The sequence below is a fragment of the Maylandia zebra genome, linkage group LG1 (genome assembly GCF_041146795.1).
Source record: "Maylandia zebra isolate NMK-2024a linkage group LG1, Mzebra_GT3a, whole genome shotgun sequence".
Classification (NCBI taxonomy): domain Eukaryota; kingdom Metazoa; phylum Chordata; class Actinopteri; order Cichliformes; family Cichlidae; genus Maylandia; species Maylandia zebra.
This window is the reverse complement of record NC_135167.1, coordinates 10,768,958-10,789,502: the sequence shown is the minus strand read 5'-3', so window position 1 is coordinate 10,789,502 and position 20,545 is coordinate 10,768,958. Positions and strand designations below refer to the sequence as shown.

The 20,545-nt window shown below is 37.9% G+C and overlaps 1 protein-coding gene across 10 annotated transcripts in view; it reads left to right on the top strand.

The window, feature by feature from the left end:
• Positions 1–4,267: 4,267 nt before the first annotated feature.
• celf6 (CUGBP Elav-like family member 6) overlaps positions 4,268–20,545 on the top strand; it is a 155,510-nt gene continuing 139,232 nt past the window's right edge. For 2 of the 10 annotated variants that reach the window (XM_076877566.1, XM_024806373.2), the window contains exons 1-2: positions 4,269–4,623; positions 15,428–15,510. In XM_076877566.1, the coding sequence (XP_076733681.1) occupies positions 4,374–4,623; positions 15,428–15,510 (333 nt within the window). In that variant the 5' untranslated portion in view covers positions 4,269–4,373. Of the gene's footprint in view, positions 4,624–15,427; positions 15,511–20,545 lie in introns of all 10 variants that reach the window. The other 8 variants (XM_024806367.2, XM_024806349.2, XR_003025177.2 and 5 more) reach the window with 5 other exon arrangements.

Here is a 20,545-nt window from a genome sequence, read left to right as displayed (position 1 = left end):
GATAGATGGATAGATAGATAGATAGATAGATAGATAGATAGATAGATAGATAGATAGATAGATAGATAGATAGATGGATGGATGGATAGATGGATAGATAGATAGATAGATAGATAGATAGATAGATAGATAGATAGATGGATGGATGGATGGATAGATAGATAGATAGATAGATAGATAGATAGATAGATAGATAGATAGATAGATAGATAGATAGATAGATAGATAGATAGATAGATAGAGCAATGAAAATGTTAAATTTTGTGAAGATCCATTATTGTACTAATTAGCAGAAGCAGCAGTACAAAGAAATCTTTATTATTTAACGACATATTTTTTAGTACCCAATTAATTCTGACCTTACAGAGGTTAAGCATGTCTGGTGAATACACTTCAGTAAACATGCAGTTTTCAGGGATTTTATATTGGTCCCAAATGACTGTTTTTTTTTTCCCAGAATATAACAAGAGGAACAGAGGCCAGGGTCAGGTATAGAACTTCACCTCTTGAACTTATCAGATACAGTCAACGATTGATGCATGGCAGGATCTACATAAATGCCAGTTTGCATAATTAAGCATAATTATCTATATCAATATGGTCTTGACTGGCCTTGCATGAATTTCATATTCACATGTGCATCAATTATAGGTTTCACTGTACAAAATACATGGCAAGTTATGAAACACTGCTCATGCACATGCTTATTTGCATGAAGAGGAAGGCTCTTGTATGGATAGTGGTGCTGAATGCATCATTCTCTGCATCGTGAAAAGGCCTGAAAGGTTCGTAAAGGTTCATAGGACTTAGATAGAATGTATGGAGAATTTGTAGTGCAAACGTACTGTTAAAACTGTAGCTCCAATCTATTTCACGGTCTATGAATGGCAGCACTGGCTCAGCACCATGGACAGTGACAGACAGTGGCTTTAAATCCAGAGGTTTCAGCTAACATTATTTCAAACACTATTTTATTCTCTTCACCTTTTTTCTCGCTACCTCCTTGCCTTTATCTCAGTGAGAAAGAAAAATATGTTTTATTTTATTAAAACTCTTGTACCACGAAGGTTGTGGCAAACTTTTTAGTTATTCACTCAGACATTGCAGATGATTCTAACACCTGGAAAGCTACTAGTTTCTTTCAGAATCACCTTTTTATTAAATCAGCTATAGTTTCAAATCAAAGATAAATATGCCAAGAATCTGAAATTATCTAGTGAGCTTGCAGAGTATCTACTGCTATTTTGAAGAAAACAGTTTTAAAAAACAAACAAACAAACAAGCCAAAATGTCAAAACGCATATGAAGACTTGGAGCATAACTTGCGATGCCAATTTAGTAATCTAAATTTTCAATATTTTATAGGTCCTTTTTTTTAATTAAGAGGGTGAAATCTTGAAAGAATTTGTCTTAGAAAAAAAATACTGAAGTGTCCACAAACACTATACTAAATGTAATTCTTCATCTGGGTAAAATCTCAAAGCCTCCAGGGTCATTCTAAGTTAAATGACCTTGCACTAAGTTTTTCAGATTTCTGCATGATTGTAGACGTATGACTGTATTGCGTATTAAAACGTGCAGTCATTGGTACTTCTATTTAAAGAACTCTACCAATACATATTGAACAGTAGACTAGTAGACCAAAGCATAGATATGAGCTTTTATGTATCCCACCCGTGTTGTTTTTCTGCTTCACCAGTAGAATTCACCGGGTGTCCCAGGCGTAGGGGAGAGCGGGGTAAGTTGTCACACTCTTCACACTGACTAACTTTTACTGAGCACCATACATCACAACGTAATAAATGTTTCACCAAATGAAAGACGGAAGTCTCGGGCACATATGATGTATTGATTACATTTTCATATCTTATCTCATTACGGAGTTGTAGACTGTTGAAAGGAGAATGTGCACTTGTGACAATTTGCCCCATCGGCAGGTAAGTTGTCACACTAGATTATCTTAAAATATGAACACAAATACTTAATTATGATTATTGATTTTAATTGTTAAATTCAAACCAAAACTGGAAATTTGAACAATTATGCCAAGAGAATTTGGAAAAAAACAATTATTTCAATCCAATACACATTTTAATCAAAACATTAAGTAGAAAGAAAACTTTAGTTTGAACTTTAAACTCAAATGTTCTCTGGCTTGCACATAAATCCATCATAACTGAATGGAATGCTGCAAATAACATGTTTATACTCTGAACAAAACAGATGCCTTATTTCTGATTAATCAGACTCAACTTCATAGTCACAATTCTGGCACACATAAATTGCCTGGCCTGAGGTGCAGGCATCATGGGCCCATTTGTTGCATTTTACGCATTTTACCCAGGTCTCTTTTGGACGACTGTTTGAAAATGGCTCCACACAGACAAGGCAGAAGCACTTTTCATCATCTGATGATGACTCTTGAATTATTTTTCTTCTTTTAGCTGCGTTGTTCTTCATAGGTCCAGATGTTTTCCCCCCTCGCGTCCCTCTCTTTTGAAACAGCTTTTTGCTAGATTCAGCCTTATTCTTTTCTTTTTCTAGTTGCTGCTTCACTGGCGTGTCGGTTAGAATTGCTGATTTGCGTCGTTTTCTTCCTTTGCTGGATGGTTTTCGGCGGCCAGCTTTTGGATATGGCTGGATGTCCTCTGGAGTTGGTAGTCCGCTGTCAGTAATTGCAGTGCGGTAATTTATGTCAAAATCCTTTGCTGTACTTGTGATTGATTTGTTCTGCATCTTTACCTGCCTGACTGCCTTTAACATAATGTCAGGTGGTGTTCTGCCACGCTCTGTCTTTCGTTGATAATTTCGAACCATCTTACTTTCTTCCTTCCTTCCTTAATTCCTGCCTCTCCTTCCTTTCTTCAAAAACCTTATTACAAATACAAATGAATTACAATATCACAATTTTTTGGAGCATTTATTTGTACTGGGGCAAGTTGTCACATGTGACGACTTGCCCCAAAGTTAATGAGACAACTTGCCCCAAACTGACATTTATGCTAATTTTGGCTAAATGTCAGGGTTAGCTCAACATAGCACATCAGCTGAAGTATCAAAAGACACGTTAATGTCTCCTCTATTTTGTGTAAAATAATAATCTGTAACATCTATACCTAACAAAGTTGTACTGAAGAAAATTTAAAGTGATTTATTTTTCCTTTTAGGTCAAAAAAATAAAAAAGATGTGCTCACCTCAGATTAGAGCAGTCTTGACCACATGTGAACAGGAGGTTGACTATAGAAGAAGAAGTCACACAAAGTGGCTATTTCATTTTTGAGATAGAGCCTCTAGTGTTGGAGTTATGAACAGTGTGACAACTTACCCGTGTGACAACTTACCCCGCTCTCCCCTACAATAGTCCTTGTTAGATGGTTACAATGAAAATCAACAGGGACCTGTCTCCTGAGAACTGCTGGTGTAAAGATCATTTCTACAAGGGTTCATAAGAGTGTTTTTCAATACTGGTGTTAAGACATACAACTCTCCTGCTTTTCTTTCTATACATCTCATAGACTTTTTTTACCCCAGTATACCAGATAAATCACATTATTTACCTCAGGGGATATATAACATGGGCAAATACGTTCACCACACCAAAGAAGGGTTATGAGGACAGCATTTTTAGTAACACCGCGTAACTATCGTGAATCTTCTTTTATACAAAACACAAAAATGCAGGGTTGGTTCTCTTAACATTTAAGTCATTAAAAGCAATTTAGATTTTGATTAATTTCTATTATTAATAAATTACGAACTAGAGATGAACTCAAACTAGTTTAAAATCAGGTCAATATTTTTCCGCCAAAAGGAGCATCAAATTTTGCTCTCCGAGACAAACTTAAACCACCGCAGATAAGCTGGGGAAGAAGCACTAATGTTGAATTTGCATCATTTAAATGTCCCAACCTTTACACTCTACCCAAATGTTTGAGTTCTTACTCTGCCCTGTGGGGTCCTTAGTCAACCTGCTCTCCCATTCGCCTTGGTCGAACTCATTATGCAAATCAGATGGTGGGCGTGGTGTATTCGTAAGAGTACGAGCTGACGTCACGGGACAGAGTGGCAGCTTGGGGGTGGCGGTGGTGATGGAGTGTGAGTGTGTGTGTGGGGAGGGGGGGGGGCGGAAAAAATAAAAACTCATAAAGAATAAGAAAAATAAATAAATAAATAACACTGATTCCAAACAAAGCGGCTTAGCCTGTAAAGGAAGGACAGGCGAGGGTAGGGAGGGAGAACCGGAGGAGGAGTGGGAAGACAGGAAGATATAACGGAGGGGGGGAGTGTGCAATGTGCAGTTGACTACACAGAGGCGAGAGAGAGAGAGAGAGAGAGAGAGAGAGAGAGCAGCCCGCCGGCCCATTGAGGAAAGATGGCTACAGTCACTGCAAACGGAGTGCAGCAAGAGAATGGATTCAGCACCACGAACAGCGCCGGCAGGATGAACGGGCTTACCATCGGCCAGAACACCATTCCAATGAAGGACCACGACGCCATCAAGCTTTTCATCGGGCAGATTCCCAGAAACCTGGAGGAAAAAGACCTGAAACCCCTGTTTGAGGAATTCGGAAAGATATACGAACTCACTGTTCTGAAAGACAGGTTTACGGGAATGCATAAAGGTTGGTTGTTTTGACTACTTTTATGGTGCTTTAGGGATTGAGAAAAGGTTTACGCAAAGTAGTGACAAAGAACGTCCCGGCTCAGTTCTGGGGCAGAGGGCATGAAAAGTGTGCTAATTTGCAGATGTTTGGGACAGTGTGGGAGCCCCGTAGTGGCTTCGAACGCACACACGCACACGCAGAGGCACACACACAACTACGTCTGAGGCGTGAGAGGGGGAACACGTGGAAGTGAACGGCTTGGAAGTGCAGGGTTAATTGTTACCGCCACCAGACAATCCACGTGAATACTACAGCTGAAAATGCCTTTGTGTGTTTACATTTACTATCATGTGCTCAGCATCCCCGTTAAGGCCAGTTAAGGGGGCGGGACACGGGACAGGCAGCTGTGCAGGCGCATAAATTCCATTTTAAAAAATCCATCACATTTGCTGTATATTATCAGCGAGAAGTAAATACTTTCCGGGGAGCTGAAAATGTAAGCCATTATCAGACAATCAAAATCGGCGATTAACGTGGTGCTGACAAGCTGCTTTGACCTTTCAGCGGGCTGATATGTTTTCTACTTTTCGGACGTCATTAGCTGTGGAAAATACTACTTACATGGCAGCTGTATTGTAACGGGGCTCCGTGGGCGGGTTGCAGTCAGGAAGTACAAAGCAGGATGATAGTAGAGGCTCGGCTCCAGCACACATTGCATTCTCGCTTGCTCTTTTCACCCCCGAACCCTTATTGTCCAAAAGGAGCGGGATCTGTGTACACTTAGTAATTAGTCAGACACGTAACGGATAATCACGGATCGATCGGTTCTAATTACAGTGATAGTAATGAATGCCAGTGTGCAATTCGGCTTTGTATTTCTAGACAAGCTTAAATTATTTTTTCTTCTTTTTTAAGTCCACAATTCAAAGTTTAAGTCTTGTTCAACTTATTCCTTCCTGTACTGTTGCTATAAAATTTTGTCATTAACTTGATGTGATTGCAACAATTTCAAAACATTTTATTAAAATTAAAATTTTGATCATTATCATATATTTAAAGTCTTTTATTATACATTATTTTCTCAGTTAGTAATCTATTTAAGAAGCTACAATAAAAATGTATAACTTTTTATCTTTATTGTGAGACTACTTGCACTACTGCTACTACTATTACTATTATTGTTATTATTATTCATATTACGTACTTATTAAGTTTATTTGGTAGGATTATTATTACTTATATAAATATAACCAGAAATCAGTTTAAGTTAAAGAGCACTGTATTGAGAAACAATTTATATACATACATATAGTTTTGGATTATGCTTTAATTATCTCTTTTGCTCTCTTTCTCATACACACACACACACACACATGCATGTGTGCACACAGACAGACACTTGCACTGAGACAGCACACAGGCAAATAACACACATTCACATATTCACCACTGGTGCTGAATTCACATGCAATTCACTCTCAAAAAATAATTCACCAGGCGGGAAAATTATGTATGATATGTAATTCAGTGGCAGTAGTTCATGATCTTATTGATTAGACTGGTCAGGCGCTCTAGTGGGAGAAATGAGCGAAGGCTCACCATTACTTTCTTGTGTGTGCAGCCCTGAGGATCTCCATGCACCACCTGTTTCTCCAGCCATCAGCTGCTGGTGTTCAACCTGCTTCTTGTCTTTCTGGTTTTCCTCTTTGGAGCCTGATGATCGATTAAAACAATATTTCTGATATCCGTGTTGTTTACGCCTGTCCTTAACCATCCCTGAATGTCAACACTCTGGAGGATAGTTGCCTCGGGAAGGATAATCCTGTTCCAAAGCTGTATGCCTGTTCAAATCATCCTCCACCAAGGCCACTCTGATGTTCGCATTATGCCCACTTCATCCCGCGTGACATTCAAAGTCACTTTGGGAGCACAGGCGTGCACTTTTAATAAGATTTTACCAATGCATTATATGGATGAGTTTTTCTTATTGGCCACTCATCTAAACCATGCTCATGTGCCCTGCTGTGCCAATGTGTGACATCTCTAGACTGAAGCAAGAAAGTACAAGAGTGAGAAAATGGGATTAGTGACATTAACAAAACAAAGTAGATATAGTGTAAAATCAGCTGTGTCACTCAAGGAGAAAAGAGTAAACTACAAACAGACTGATCATTCTGACACTGGAAGCTTTTGTAGGGGAACCGAAGGTAAAATGAATTACTTAACTTTGAAAGAAGGGCTACAGGTTTTCCAAGACAAAGTGTCCTATAAACAACACAGTGAACAAGACATGTTTAACTTAAGTCTGTCATTAATTAAGTTCCATGTTTTAAATGAATTGAATTATAAATTAATTGTTATGTATCAAATAAAAAAATAGGTTAAAAAAAACAAACAAAACAACAACAACAACAAAAAAAGAATTTGAAATTAAAATTATAGAAAGAAAGAAAAACAGTTTTACTGCAATTATTCCATTTTTTACCTGCCAAAATAAAAGGTGACATGCGATTGATCCAAACACCATCACATTGTTATTATATATTTTATATGTACTGTTGTACAGTATGTCTAGTTGATCTTTTCTGTATTTAAAACATTTAAAACAAGTTAGGAGTCATGCAAGGAGTAATACATGCACAAAAAATAATCACCTTATTCTACAGCTCTGTGGATCCCTGTAAAAGATTTTAGGATTGACTCTTTTATTTTTGGGGCGGTTTCAAATTTACTGTTTTGCTTCACTGTTGCTGTTGTCCTCATGTTGATTTTGACTGAAGTGGGCAGTTTGTTTGTTTTTTTAAGTTTTTTTTTTTAAAGTAGAATCATTTTGAAAATGCAACGCAAATAAGTTCCCATTTATCAGGCTCAGAGAAAAATAAGATCAAATGAAAGCTAACGCTCTTAGTCTGCTGGATAGATCTATGAACAAAACAAAACAAACAAACCAACAAAACTGTTATCAAGTGATACCAAGAGTCTCAAATCAACTTAAAGTCAAATAATATGTCTTATCCTGCAGGTTTGTTTTTCACTGCTGACAGTGTCGGATAAATAAGTAACTAAATAAATAAATGCAGGTTTAATAATGAAGGTCTCTAAACAGTGCAATGCAGTTTGGTGGTCTAGCAGTGCAAATTCTGTAATATAACGTATTTGTCCAAAACACTGACTGGCCAAAATACGTCTAGTATGTAAGTTTTACAAGTATGGACTCATCTGGGATGTCATTTGAGAAATAATTGGTAGATGTTAGACTCACATGAATCCCAGACTCACTGCTGTCCAGTAGAAATCCCTGAGGTAATCTTTATCTACTACTGTCCACAATAGATAGTTTTATTTATGCCTGTTGATTGTCTGCTTATATAAATGGTATTAATCAATATAGATAAGTGTTGTTGCTGTGTAACCATTGTCAACGCTGTAGCTTGAGTCGTTTACTTGGCTCTATACAATATAATATTTTGCTGTAATCTTTAGTGCACAGTATATGCACTCAGTTACCACTTTAGAGAACATCGAGCTTAGGCTAATGTGACATAATACAATACTCATGCAACAGTTTTATCTGCATAGTTTCAATATTCAATTTTTTTGTGTTCATTTTGAAGACTGCAGTTGGGGCATTGCATTTAATTTAATAATTCAACAATTCCTTTATTTATTTAATGTGGAGACATGTTGATATTATTTTGACCCTGTTTCAATCTGTGCAGCTAAGCTAAATTAAAACAAAACAAACAAACACCTTTTTTATTGAATTAAATACAGTTTAACAACAACAAACTTAAAGTGCAAGAAGTATTATAAAGCTGAAGCAACACCTACTTGTGCCTAATAAGGCAGCTGCGTGCATATTACACAGGGGTTTATAAAGCAGCTTACAGGCTTCGTTCACAACAATGCACAACATGCCAATGTATATTGGCAGTCTTTTATGTCAGAGGCCCGGAAGGCTCTCAATATTGTAACATCATCAGAAATTCAATCAACTTTCTTTTTTCCCCACAACATAAACATTTTTCACAGCACGGTATCAGAGAACCAGAGGATGTTATAAAAACTCTGCCTCCATGATACCTGAAAACATTATTATTATTTTTGCAATATGCAATACATTTAATTTGACTTTTAGTTTGAAATTCCTCTTCATGTCTAATTCGTGGGTGAGAAAGATTTGACTTGTTACAGATATATGATGCATATAACTGTTGGCGTCAATCAGTAAAACATGCCTAATGGATGATTTGCAGCACTGCCTTTTTTCACAGCTCGAGGCCTATGACAAAAAAATTGCACCATAATTATGGATTTAAGAACTGATCAAAATATGTCAGATTAGCTCATGACTAATTCATGTGGATTGCACTGCAACAATTTGAACAGATGTTATGTGCTTTCTTACTTTGAGCGTTTAGGGCATCTCCAGGGACTTAAATATCCTGGTAATTTTCTGTTTTGTGATTTCCTGTACAGTTGGGTAGAGGAGTGTAACCGAATGGTTAGTCTGTTCAGAGAACATTTTTTTTCATCTCTTAACAGATAATTATATCCAGCCTTATAGCTGCTAGAGACTGTTGCCTTTAATGCCGATTTGATAGTTTGTGTGTCGTCAGGGAGCTGTATACAGTGCGTGGGATGACTTGACACTATTTGCGGGCATGGTGATCGCCAGTGTGTAGTGCAGCCAGGTCGTGCTGTTTAACATCCATCATTTCGCTGAGCACTACATTACCATAATACTTAGTGTCAGTGCCAGAATGCATGCATTGTTCAGACATGCTGAATGTTAGTGGGGGGCAAATCTTTTGCTTGAGTAGCGTTATTTATCAATCCGTCTCTGATGCTGAGAGGAGAGACTCTGAGGTGCACCACACAGCCAGGAAGAAGAGATACAAAGAGTTGTTAAATATCCTCATCCATTTTCCTCTCCTCGGTAGGTCCATGCAGTGAAATTGGCTATAAATAGCCTGCCAAATTGACATAAAAAAGCTTTTTAGGCGTTGAAATAACCAAAAGTAAACTACAGTGGGGCAGTAATATCTAATTGCACAATACTCCTGGAGTTCAAGAAATCCTTTTCAGCTCAGAGACAGATTGGTGGCTTTGTGTCAATTAAGTCCTTCAGACTTCTAGTAATGGCCACTGAGCTACAGAGCCATACACGTATGGGATTTTATCTACAGTAGGAGTGTTGTAGAGCAAGTGTTGGACAGTGATAGACAGTTTGTGTAAGCTGAGTGACAGGTAAAGCTTAAGTCTACAGATGACCTCTTTGATCATTAGAAAAGGGGCTGTGTGTGAACCAGACAGCTAACGGCTCTGAAGAGCCAGCTCTGAATGTAGATGGATGGAACAACGGAAAGATGGAAAAATGCTCTCCAGGTAACAGTATGTTTAACACAGACGCAGGAAGTGGATGAATCCTCACATCATCTTTGTCTCAGTACTCACCAGAGGGTCAGGCTGTCACATTCGGCAGGATTCAGTTGTTTCACTATATTATTTTATTTTATTTCTTTGCACCGAGATCTTGTTGGGAATTAATTTGCATTCTTTTTCCAGTTTAATGATTATTGCTGGATGAGACATATGTGAGGAGCAAATTGCTGATGATTCATAAATTCACAGCTAATGAATTGAAAATTTATACAAATTTGTTCTGGAGTTATTTCAATTACAGGTGCCTGATGCCTTAAAAAAAAATCACAATTCACTCTTATGCCTCAATGCATGCAGTTGTTCACACATACTAATTTCCATTTTAAAACAAATTGTTAGAAAAAAGCATTACAGGGGGAAAAGTTCTTTAAGTAATTACCCAAAACGTGCCTTGCAAAAGAAAAGACTCATTTCATATTCTCTGCTTTCTCTTTGAACCACTTTTCAGGGTTTACTTTTCCATTTGCCTTAAATACAATCGGTTGAACTTTTGTCCCTAACTGAAAATGTAGTGTGGTAAATTGTGTTTGATTACCCAACTATTATTTTCACCCCACTTAACCTGCTCATCACAGAAAGTCACAAGTTCTTTTGCTGAACCATCGCCAGTGCTTACCCTTAATCTTTGAACATTGTACATGTTCTCATCTTCTTTTTCACATTAAATCCCAGTAAGTTACTGCATTTTCCTAATTGCTGGTCATTATTTAGTTAAGTCAAACTTCTAATGTGTTAATTTAAATGTTAGTGGATGTACTTGATAAAACAGAAACATCTTAAACATGACAACAAAAAAACCCCCAACATGATGCACAGAGCAATTGTGCTTTATCTGTTTTTTAATAACATGTAGTATACATTACTGCCAAATCCTTAAACCTTGCTCTGTTTTCTTACATAATTCAAAACAACATGTATTCATTTGGTGTAAATGTGATGTTTTTTTGTAATATTTTGTATATATGTAATAAATTTGCACCTTCTGCTGCATATTCAGTAAAAGTCGTTTGTTTTCCAAGTCATTTTACATCATTGAATATAATACCAACGGGCGGTGATATTTATATGTAATCCCATGCCAATTACCTACTTTAGATTTTTAAGATGACAGGCCTAACCTGCTACCAGCTGTTGGATCATTGTTACCTCCTCTCCGTCATTCATGTTCTCCAAGCAGAATGCTCATCTGTTCCACAACTGGATTTCCCACTCACTGAATCCTTTGGGCTACAGATGTTCCCTGAGCCAACATTGTTGGGTATAAAGCTTTCCCAAAGTCTTGCAGATATTCAACAGCTGTCAGGAATCTGAGACAGATACATATTTTGAATGGATATTAAAGGCTACACTGCATAAGAAGCCCACTTTAATATGTTATTTAAACTAACAGTATCAAATGCATTTTTTTCTAAGGGTACCTGCATGACAAAGTAGCATTACTACTAGGGTGCAACCGTTCGATACAGTGGTTTCGGTTCGGTACGCATATGTATCGAACAATACAACATTTTTTATTTATTTTATCAACTTTTCTTCTGACAATGCTGTCTGTGTTGAGCGCTCAGTGGATCTGCGTTCGACTATTCCGCCTAGGCTGCACTGTGGAGTGCAGATCCACTGAGCGCAGCGCAAGCTAGCAAGACAAAAGCTAAGCTCGTTGCAACATGGCAAATGCCTCAACGCAACCCAAAATTGAACCTCCCCCACCCTCATTCAGATCTGGCGTTTGGAACTATCTTGGTTTTCATGTGAAGTATGACCCTGAAGGTAAGCGCATCATGGACAAAAGTAAAACAGTGTGTCGGATGTGCAACGCAATGCTCAATTTGTGGGAACTAGTGCGTTAGCGCAGTTAGCTTGTGTTGACGCTGTCCAGCCCCAAGCACGGGGCCATCGGAGATTTGCCGCGTTATGGCGTTAATGTCATTTTAACGAGATTTACGCTGACAGCACTAGTGGGAACACAACGAATATGACTGCACATTCACGCTGACATCATCCTAGTGCAAAGACAAGTGGAAGCAGACAAAAACAACAAGCACGCATGCGACAAACTTTACCTGAGTCATTTAGACATCCGTTAGCACATGATTCTCCTTATGGGGACCTGATATGTTTAATATGCTGCTGAGAGTATACCCCAGAAAAAGCGTATAGTATAGCTTTTATTTTGGAAAGAGCCATTTCTCTGTAATAAACTCTCTTTGAGTGATTTCTCAATCAGATAGATTTATTTTTTTTATTTTGTTGTTTCAGCAACATTAAATTTAAAAACTGTACTTTTGAGTTAAAATATATATTTATAATTTTAATAAATGATAAATTAAAAAGGCATGAACATTTTTTTGTATCGAAAAAATATTGAACCGTGACACCAAAGTATCGAACCGAACCGTGAATTTTGTGTATTGTTGCACCCCTAATTACTACAGGTGTACTAGTAAAGTTCCACATTTTAAATTTTATTTCAGTAAAGCAACAACAATATAATATAAGTACACAATTACTTAAACAATAGCATTAATATGATTGTTATTTAGATTTAAATGCATTATTTTTCCATATATATTATGTAATATTTATTAAGTATTAATACTGCGGGAAAGCCTCAAATGATACTCAATAATATATGATCAATATTAATGCACTGATACATTAACGTGTAGACATTTAATATTAATGTAATCAGTGTTAGCATTCTGATATTGCACCTTAATTAATATATGAATTTATTATAATCATTATAAAAGATAATAAAGACATGAAGAGAACAATGCTGTGTTATAGAGATATTTTGCAAAATAAATGTTGTGACGTAAACCAAAAACATTTTCCAGAAACTGTAATGATTTCTATACTATCTTATAACAAAAACCAACCAAAGTACAAAACTGAAGAAGCCACTTGGATGAGTGACAAAAATGTTCCTCCCACTAAAAACGCTACTTCCAGATGAACAGAATCAGCTTTTTGGGAACTTTTTGGGAACCAAAGTATAACAAAGTCATTTCTATTAAATTGCATTTAATAACAGCACGTGTATACATTTACTTAGTTATTAACATATGCTGAAGTGTGGAGTTAAGCTATTTCACACAAAGCTAAACAATAAGTAAATTAAATGTCTGTTAAAATGTTGACATTAAAAGACCTTAGTTATAGATTTTTACAGCTGCATCACTGATTCACTGATTTGTGGGGATATAACATCAAGATAAAAATTATGCCATTCTCCTGAAAAAATGTGCACTAAAAACTACGTCAAAGATGGCATGGCACCGATAGAAGAATATCAGCACGAGCCTGCAAGTCCCATAAGCCTTTGCCAGGACGTTCCCCCCAGGAGTCCTCAACTCATGTTCCACAGTTTTGTAATGCCATAAAGGATGAAGAGTGTTTCCCCAGGCTCCCAAACTTTTCTGCTTTGCTGTGTGGCATGCTGTTTCATCAGTGTCGTTTAGGTGATTTTTCCTCTTGAGTAACCACCTAGTTGTGGAGGTGGGTGAAGGTTGTCGTGAAAGGGAGCTCTCTTGGCTGGGTGCCAGAGTGTGTTTCTGGCTTTTGGGGATGATGGGTGCTAGGCATGCCGGGTATCATCTGTATGTGTAGGTGTGTGTGTGAGTGTATGTGTGTGTCTTCTCCCATGGGGATCCTTGGCAGTAGGTGTGACATGTAGTAATGAGAAATTATGCTGCACAGTGCAAAACCTCTTCTGAACGGGGGTCACCCATTGTCAGCTCTGCCAAGCGCGTAACAGAGCAACAACTTACCCTTTAATGAAAGCTGTCACATTTTTTAGGAGACTTACTTACTAGTTACTATTTATTTATATTCTGTTTTCCTGAATTTTCTGACTCAAAAGTATCCACAAATATGTGTTACAGTTCCAGCTCATTGTCAGAGTTTTATAATCACTTGTCACCTTAAATGTACGGACTCTGTTGTGGGCTTCAGTAGCTATGAAAGTGGTCATTTACTATTAGAAAGCATTACATATGCTTTCTAATAGTAAATGGATTTTTTTTACTTTGCACATTACACATGCACATTAACAATGTTGCCGTTTTGTTTTGCTTAGTCCTGTGTACTTTGTCATAATTAAAATGGGGCAATAATGGATGAATTAGATGAAAACACTAAAAAACACAAGCCACGTGGCAGACATTCTATTGACATAAACATTGATGACATAAGTTCACTAAATCTAATCCAAAGGGGTTGTCACATAAAAAAGTAAAGTTTTAATCTTCTCAGCATTTAATGAGTCCAAGGATATAGAACTGCTTAATTTAGAGTGCTACATTTTAACTGTCAGGATATATGAATTCTATTTTAATATAATAACACGGTAAGTCTTATATTAGGTGTCATATTTTTGCCATATATTCAATGAAACTACTCCTGCGAATTTTTAAATTATTTGTAACATTTACACACTGAAACTTAGGCGCTACGCTGGTGTCACCTGTTCACAACGCGACTACAGTTGAGTTATCCAATTAAAAGCTGATCTGTATTTAAGTTACATTTTGTAACAAATCTCTGTTCACTTTTGTATGCAAAGCATTTTTTCTGCTCACCTTGAATGACTTTATACAAGTCAAGTGTTCTCCTTTCAGAGGTGTACTGTACTATGAAACAATTGTCATTCCTATTTGTAAAGTCAACAGTGAAAACTTTGAAAAGTATTCACAAGAACAAAGAAGAGAATCAAGGAAAGGTGACTCTCCAGATTTTGTTTGCATACAGCTGAAGTGCTCGCTCAATTTTGTCCTCTCTTGGCTCTCTGCTGTACTTGTGTGTCTACCTCAACTCCACCCTTAGTGAAACAAACTCATCAAACTCCAGCTTTGGTTCATCCATATCACAGACAAAGAGAGAAAAGAGAGTGACAAAGTCGGTGATATAACCTGGTCACTATGTTATTTTCAGTTGAACCCTCACACTCTGGAAGCTGTTACTGGTTGGGTACTGAACCAGCACATTTGTAAAAGAGCAAAAGAATGAAACTGGGACTCTACAGACAAATGTGTTACCAATCTCTTCTAGGGTGTTTTAAGTGATGAATGAGATGGATTTCTTTTGTAGTTTATGCATTTAATCATATTTGAATATTATTTAATGTAATATATAGCAATATAATCAAATGTTTGACATGCACAAAAAGTTTAAATCACCACAATGACATATGATTTTAGCTTTTAGTTTGTGTTTTGATCTCTCAAGACAGTTAAGTACAATAAAAAACATAACTTGCAATTACATGTGCACTTTAAATCTGAAAACTCTCTGTTACTGTAATTCCCCCCTTCCTTTTATTAAACATTAACAGTGGTGTGTAATAAGCTTTTCTTTCTCCTGTCTCCTGATACTGCAGGATGTGCCTTTCTAACATACTGTGCCAGAGAGTCAGCACTGAAGGCCCAGAGCGCCCTCCATGAACAGAAGACTCTGCCAGGGGTAAGTGCCCCCAATCTGCCCTCTGTCATAGGCTATAGCCCTTGGGGCAGCCAGCCTGGCATGGGAACCTGCATTAACATAGGAATTATATCACACACACACACCACCAGAGTAAGGCACATGGGGACAGGGTATACATTAAGACACAGAGACACACGCAGATATGGAAAACAGATGAAGGGAGTCGCTCATACTTTCTCAGACTCCCTCTTAGGCTCTGTTTCTTGCTCATTCTAACACCCATTCTTTTTCGCTTAATTACACACGCAAACTTGCACAGACATACTAAAAGAGTGTGAGTGGCCTATCTCACCTTGCAGTGTCTTATTACACTAATCACCCCGCCGGAGATATTTGATAAGCGCTTCCTCATACCAGCCCGTGCCGTCCTTCTCTTGTCCTCTCACAATATGGCTGCCACAGACAATAATTGCCTTGAGGAATCCCACTCTCATTATCACATATAATCAAACAGTAAGTATAAACAATCATTTTTATCATGTATATCACCATCTGGTGTTTTTGTTTTAATTCTCCTCTCATTTTTTTTTCACTGTTTGCCTTTGGCGGGCAGGTAACTTTTTCAATTAAAATAATGGGCTCTTCAAACGACACAGGTAAACGGTACCCAGTAGTGGGCTCTTAAGCCTACCCAGGAGGAGACCCTCAATCTGGGATGAGTGTGAGCTTGTGGTGTCTTTCTTTATTTGATGCGTGCAAGGGGACTTTGACTCACACATATCAAGGTGTGACTGAATTATGCTTGCGTGTTCCTAAGAAGAAGACTCCCCCCCCCCCCCCTCATTTACTTTCAACACTAAAATGTCCTCCCAGGTTGGGGCTTTAATCAGAGCCCAAGGATTGTCGTCTCAATCTCTAGGGAGAAAAAGAGGTAAAGAGACACTATAGGAGATGACACAATAAGGAAAGGTGGAAGAAAGTAAGCAAAATGAATGGTTTATCAAGTTGGGGGGAAGCAGTAGTTGTAGCATTTGGGTCAGGCTTGCAATGGTTTAACTCTGTTGGGTTAACAATTTGTTTGCACTTGACTGCATATAATAAATACCTTACTGAATGTTAGACACACTGGTATACTGTAGAGAAAGTATCCCTGGGAGACCGGGCTCCCTGGCTCCTTACCACCTCCCGCAGCTTCATAATGAGATGATTGTCATGATGGTCCTGGATAGGTGTTCTGTCTTTATTGCCCTCATGGAGGGACATTATTGTTTGTCTTCTATCTAGAAAGAGGTTAATGGCATGTTCTTTGGGGTTTGAGTAAACATTTCCCCTGTGCAGCTCACAGTGAGGGGTCAGTCCTGCAATCTCAGGCTGAGCACAGACTGCATACAGAGGACTAATAAAGACGTTCTGTCTTTTCCTCTCTCTCGCTCTCTTTCTCCCTGTCTTTGCCTCTCTCTCTCTGTGCATGTGTGTGTGTGTGCCCATGTGTGTATGAGACACATAAAGTGAGAGAGATATAGGGAAAGAGACAATGGTGGAAATAATAATGCAAGAGAAACAAAGACAGACAGAGGCTGGGAGAGGTGACACTTCTGAACAAGCCTCATTGTCACTGTCATGGCCTGATGGTTTGAGATGCCCAGTTGTATAATGCTGCCATTTTAGTGGCGTCTCACCACAGTGCTACAGCCATGATTGCTCATTTCAGCAGTGGCTATGTTACTGTCAGGTAACCAAATGTAAATTTGTTCATATGAGACATGTGGCTTAAAAAAGGTAGCTGTGACTCAGGGTCATCTGCTGATCGGAGGCTTGATAGACTACTCAGCATGTCATGTTAAAATGTCTTTGAGTAAAATACTGAACCCTGAGTTACCCCGAATCCATTAGAATGTGACTGTGGATGTTATATTAATAGTGCTTGGGCGAATGGGTGAATGGCTGTTGTAGTTGTAAAGCACTTTGAGTGCTCTAATAGAGTAGAAAAGCACTATATAAGAACCAGTCAATTTACTCTCTATCTCACAGGGATGGATATGGGACAAATAGTGTAGATATTGAAGCTTATAATTTAGTTAAATGACACTTGCAAGAGGAACCACTGCATTGTTATTTTGAAATGTGACCTGACAGCCATGAACCTAATGAATTATGTCAATCTATTTTTATAGATGTGTATAGTTTGCAGTGTATTGTCTGCATTGCCAAGTCTTTGGTTGGCTTCCTTATTTAGATCTAAAAGTGAATATACTTCTCTGTAAAATTATGCATGATTAGAAAAACACACAAATGACAAAATCAGCAAGCAAACTAAAAAACAATATTAAAAAATGAAGCCAGAACATTGTGAGCATAATTTGAATCTTTTAGGCATCTGCATCTGTGAACCTGTGAACAGTCCCAAGTGAACAGAGCGCACAGGTCACAAGAGCTTCCCAGTTCTTAATGAGTCCTTGAGTTCTCCTTTTATTGCTTTTATTGGCTACATTATGATTTGCTCAAGGATGATTAGCTGAAAGAAAAAGAAAACAGAAAGACAACATTGACTAGGTAATGTCGCAGGCATAATTCATGAAGAAGACTGAGTAAATATTATCAATAACTGTTTTATTATAGCCGATTGCTGCAGTGGACGCTATAGACTTGGCTGGCTTTCCCAACACGTGTTGTAAACTTAAAAGCCCATTTATTAATTTAAAGGGGTAATGGATATTTACAAAGATAACAAAATGCATACTTGTCCTAAATGCGCTGTTATCTTACCACACAACATATTTCTTTTATTTTACAAGAAAAGTCCAGATATTTTCATGCCACTACATTCTTTGCATTTTTCAGCATGAGAAGATTATAGGTAACAGTGTGAACAGGCAGGAGGAACAGATTATATTGCATAGTATCACCACTATCACATTAAGATTAACGATGACTTTTACATTTTTCAAAAAAAAAGTTTTGTAGTGTTCACTGTACATCAGTTGCCACTGGGGAATCGGGCTCTGTCATCTATGGCTAAAGGGATCTTTGTTTATATTGTTTGATTAATTGCATGTAAAGAGCATAATGAGCTCTTGATGTCCTGTGCAACAGATCCTGCTGTTACAGTTTGTATAGTAAATGTAATCAGAGATTGAGTCTCTTGCCCTTGGTGAGCTCATTGTGCTGTTGTATTTGCACTTACATGCGGCATATTCCTCAGTATAAGGCAGGATAGTACTGAATGTAGACCGGTTAGGCTATTCCTGTGAATGATTATGTTTCCATAAGTCCAGTGTTATTATCCCATTAATTCTTTGTTATCAGTTGTTATTATGCCAATGAATTATACGAGATCACCTACACCACCATCAGTCTCAACAGGCTGTTATTACCTTATGGTGGTGATGCCAAATTGTAGTGCTTTGCAGTTTTTATTTCTTTGGTTTGTTTGGTCACCAAAATCGTCTGGTTAGTCTTTGGAAAAGATAGCAGTTTAAGTTTAATTTGTCACACAGAACCTTTCTCTTCACGTCTACTTGAGGCAGTAAGTTAGGACAACAGATTATTAGTGAGTCTTTTAGAGGCTTTGGGTAGGCAATGCCTGTGTAAATTTTACATGCAGTTATACAAAGAAGGCCAGTGGTCATCTTTGTAATTTGGACATCTTTCTCTTAGTCATATCTATTGAAGTTAATGCAACTGAGAACGGCCATTTAATAGGGTAACAACATTTGGGATATTTCCCTTCAGATCTGATTGACTCCTAGAAGATTTCTACACTGTTAAAATATAGTTCAAGACTTTCTTTTTTTTTTTTTTTTTAAATCAATGCAATTTTTGTTGACAGGTGAATTGTTGATTACAGAAAAAAATGCTGATGACCAAATACTTTTCTCTGATTGCCCATAAAGCTTATAGCGGCCATGATTCTGTCTTTGTTATGCATCTGACAATAAAGGCTGCAAGGAAGTATAAATAATACTTGCAGGAGCAGAGTGTTATTTACAACTTTTTGCCAAATAGCCTTCCAACATAGTCCTACTGGAACTATGAATTTTCAAGTGAGCCTTGTGCTCTCCTTTTAGGGCAGTGCTCCTTTCACCTATAAGGCCAATTAGCTCTTAGTGTTCACATGTAACAAGCCTGCTAATTGGGTGCGACTGAAGCCCAAATGCCAATTAAAAACTTCTAGGCAAAAAAATATCTCTGTTTCTTGTTCATTTCACCATTCATTTTCCTATCACACTCACTACTGTTTTCCCTTTACTGTATGTTGTTATGGCCCGTCTAGGCGCGGCCAGACCACAACATAAAGGGTCATCCATCCCCGTCCAACCCCAAGCAGCACGTCACACAATGAATACTTTGTGACAGGGAATTATTTACAATGAGTGAATTTAAACAAAGGAAGGGAGCGAATTATAACTTCGGGGTGAACCCAAGGCCAAAACAACAAACAAAAAGTAGCCTATCTCAGGAGTAAATACAACTTACCTAGTCAAAAGAACTAAACCAAACGACAATCACTTTCCTCCCTACCTAACAAAAACAGGAGGAAACTAATCAAACAAAACGGCGGACCACCCCTACATGCTCCTACATTAAACCAACATAGTGAAACACACGGTCTGCTGGTTGGGTTGGGCCGAGGATGAATGACCTGGCAGTCCCTGACTGTGTCTTCTTATGCGCTGCCTCCCGGTCGTTAGTCAGTCAGTATGATCCATCCACCCTGGATGCACCAATCACGGAGGAGCACCTGCACACTCAAATTTACATATTATAATTACAACAACAGTCGTAACAATGTGAACTTGTAGAATATATATGTATTAACTATGGGACGGTGGGGTCGGACCCCTACATAGCACTTGTTATTTGCTTACAATTTTCAGCTGAAGAATCCTCATTTCTTGGTTTCTGAGTGAAAGTACCAGCAGCATCAGCCTCCTGTATTGACAAGGCAACCAAGCACAACAGTGGAGAAGATATGAAAACAGTTACAAACTCATTCAGAAGTGTTTCACTTCAAATATGAAAGGGTATGCTTTGAGGTATCAACTTCCGCCAAAGTGGATAGAAAGATCCTTGA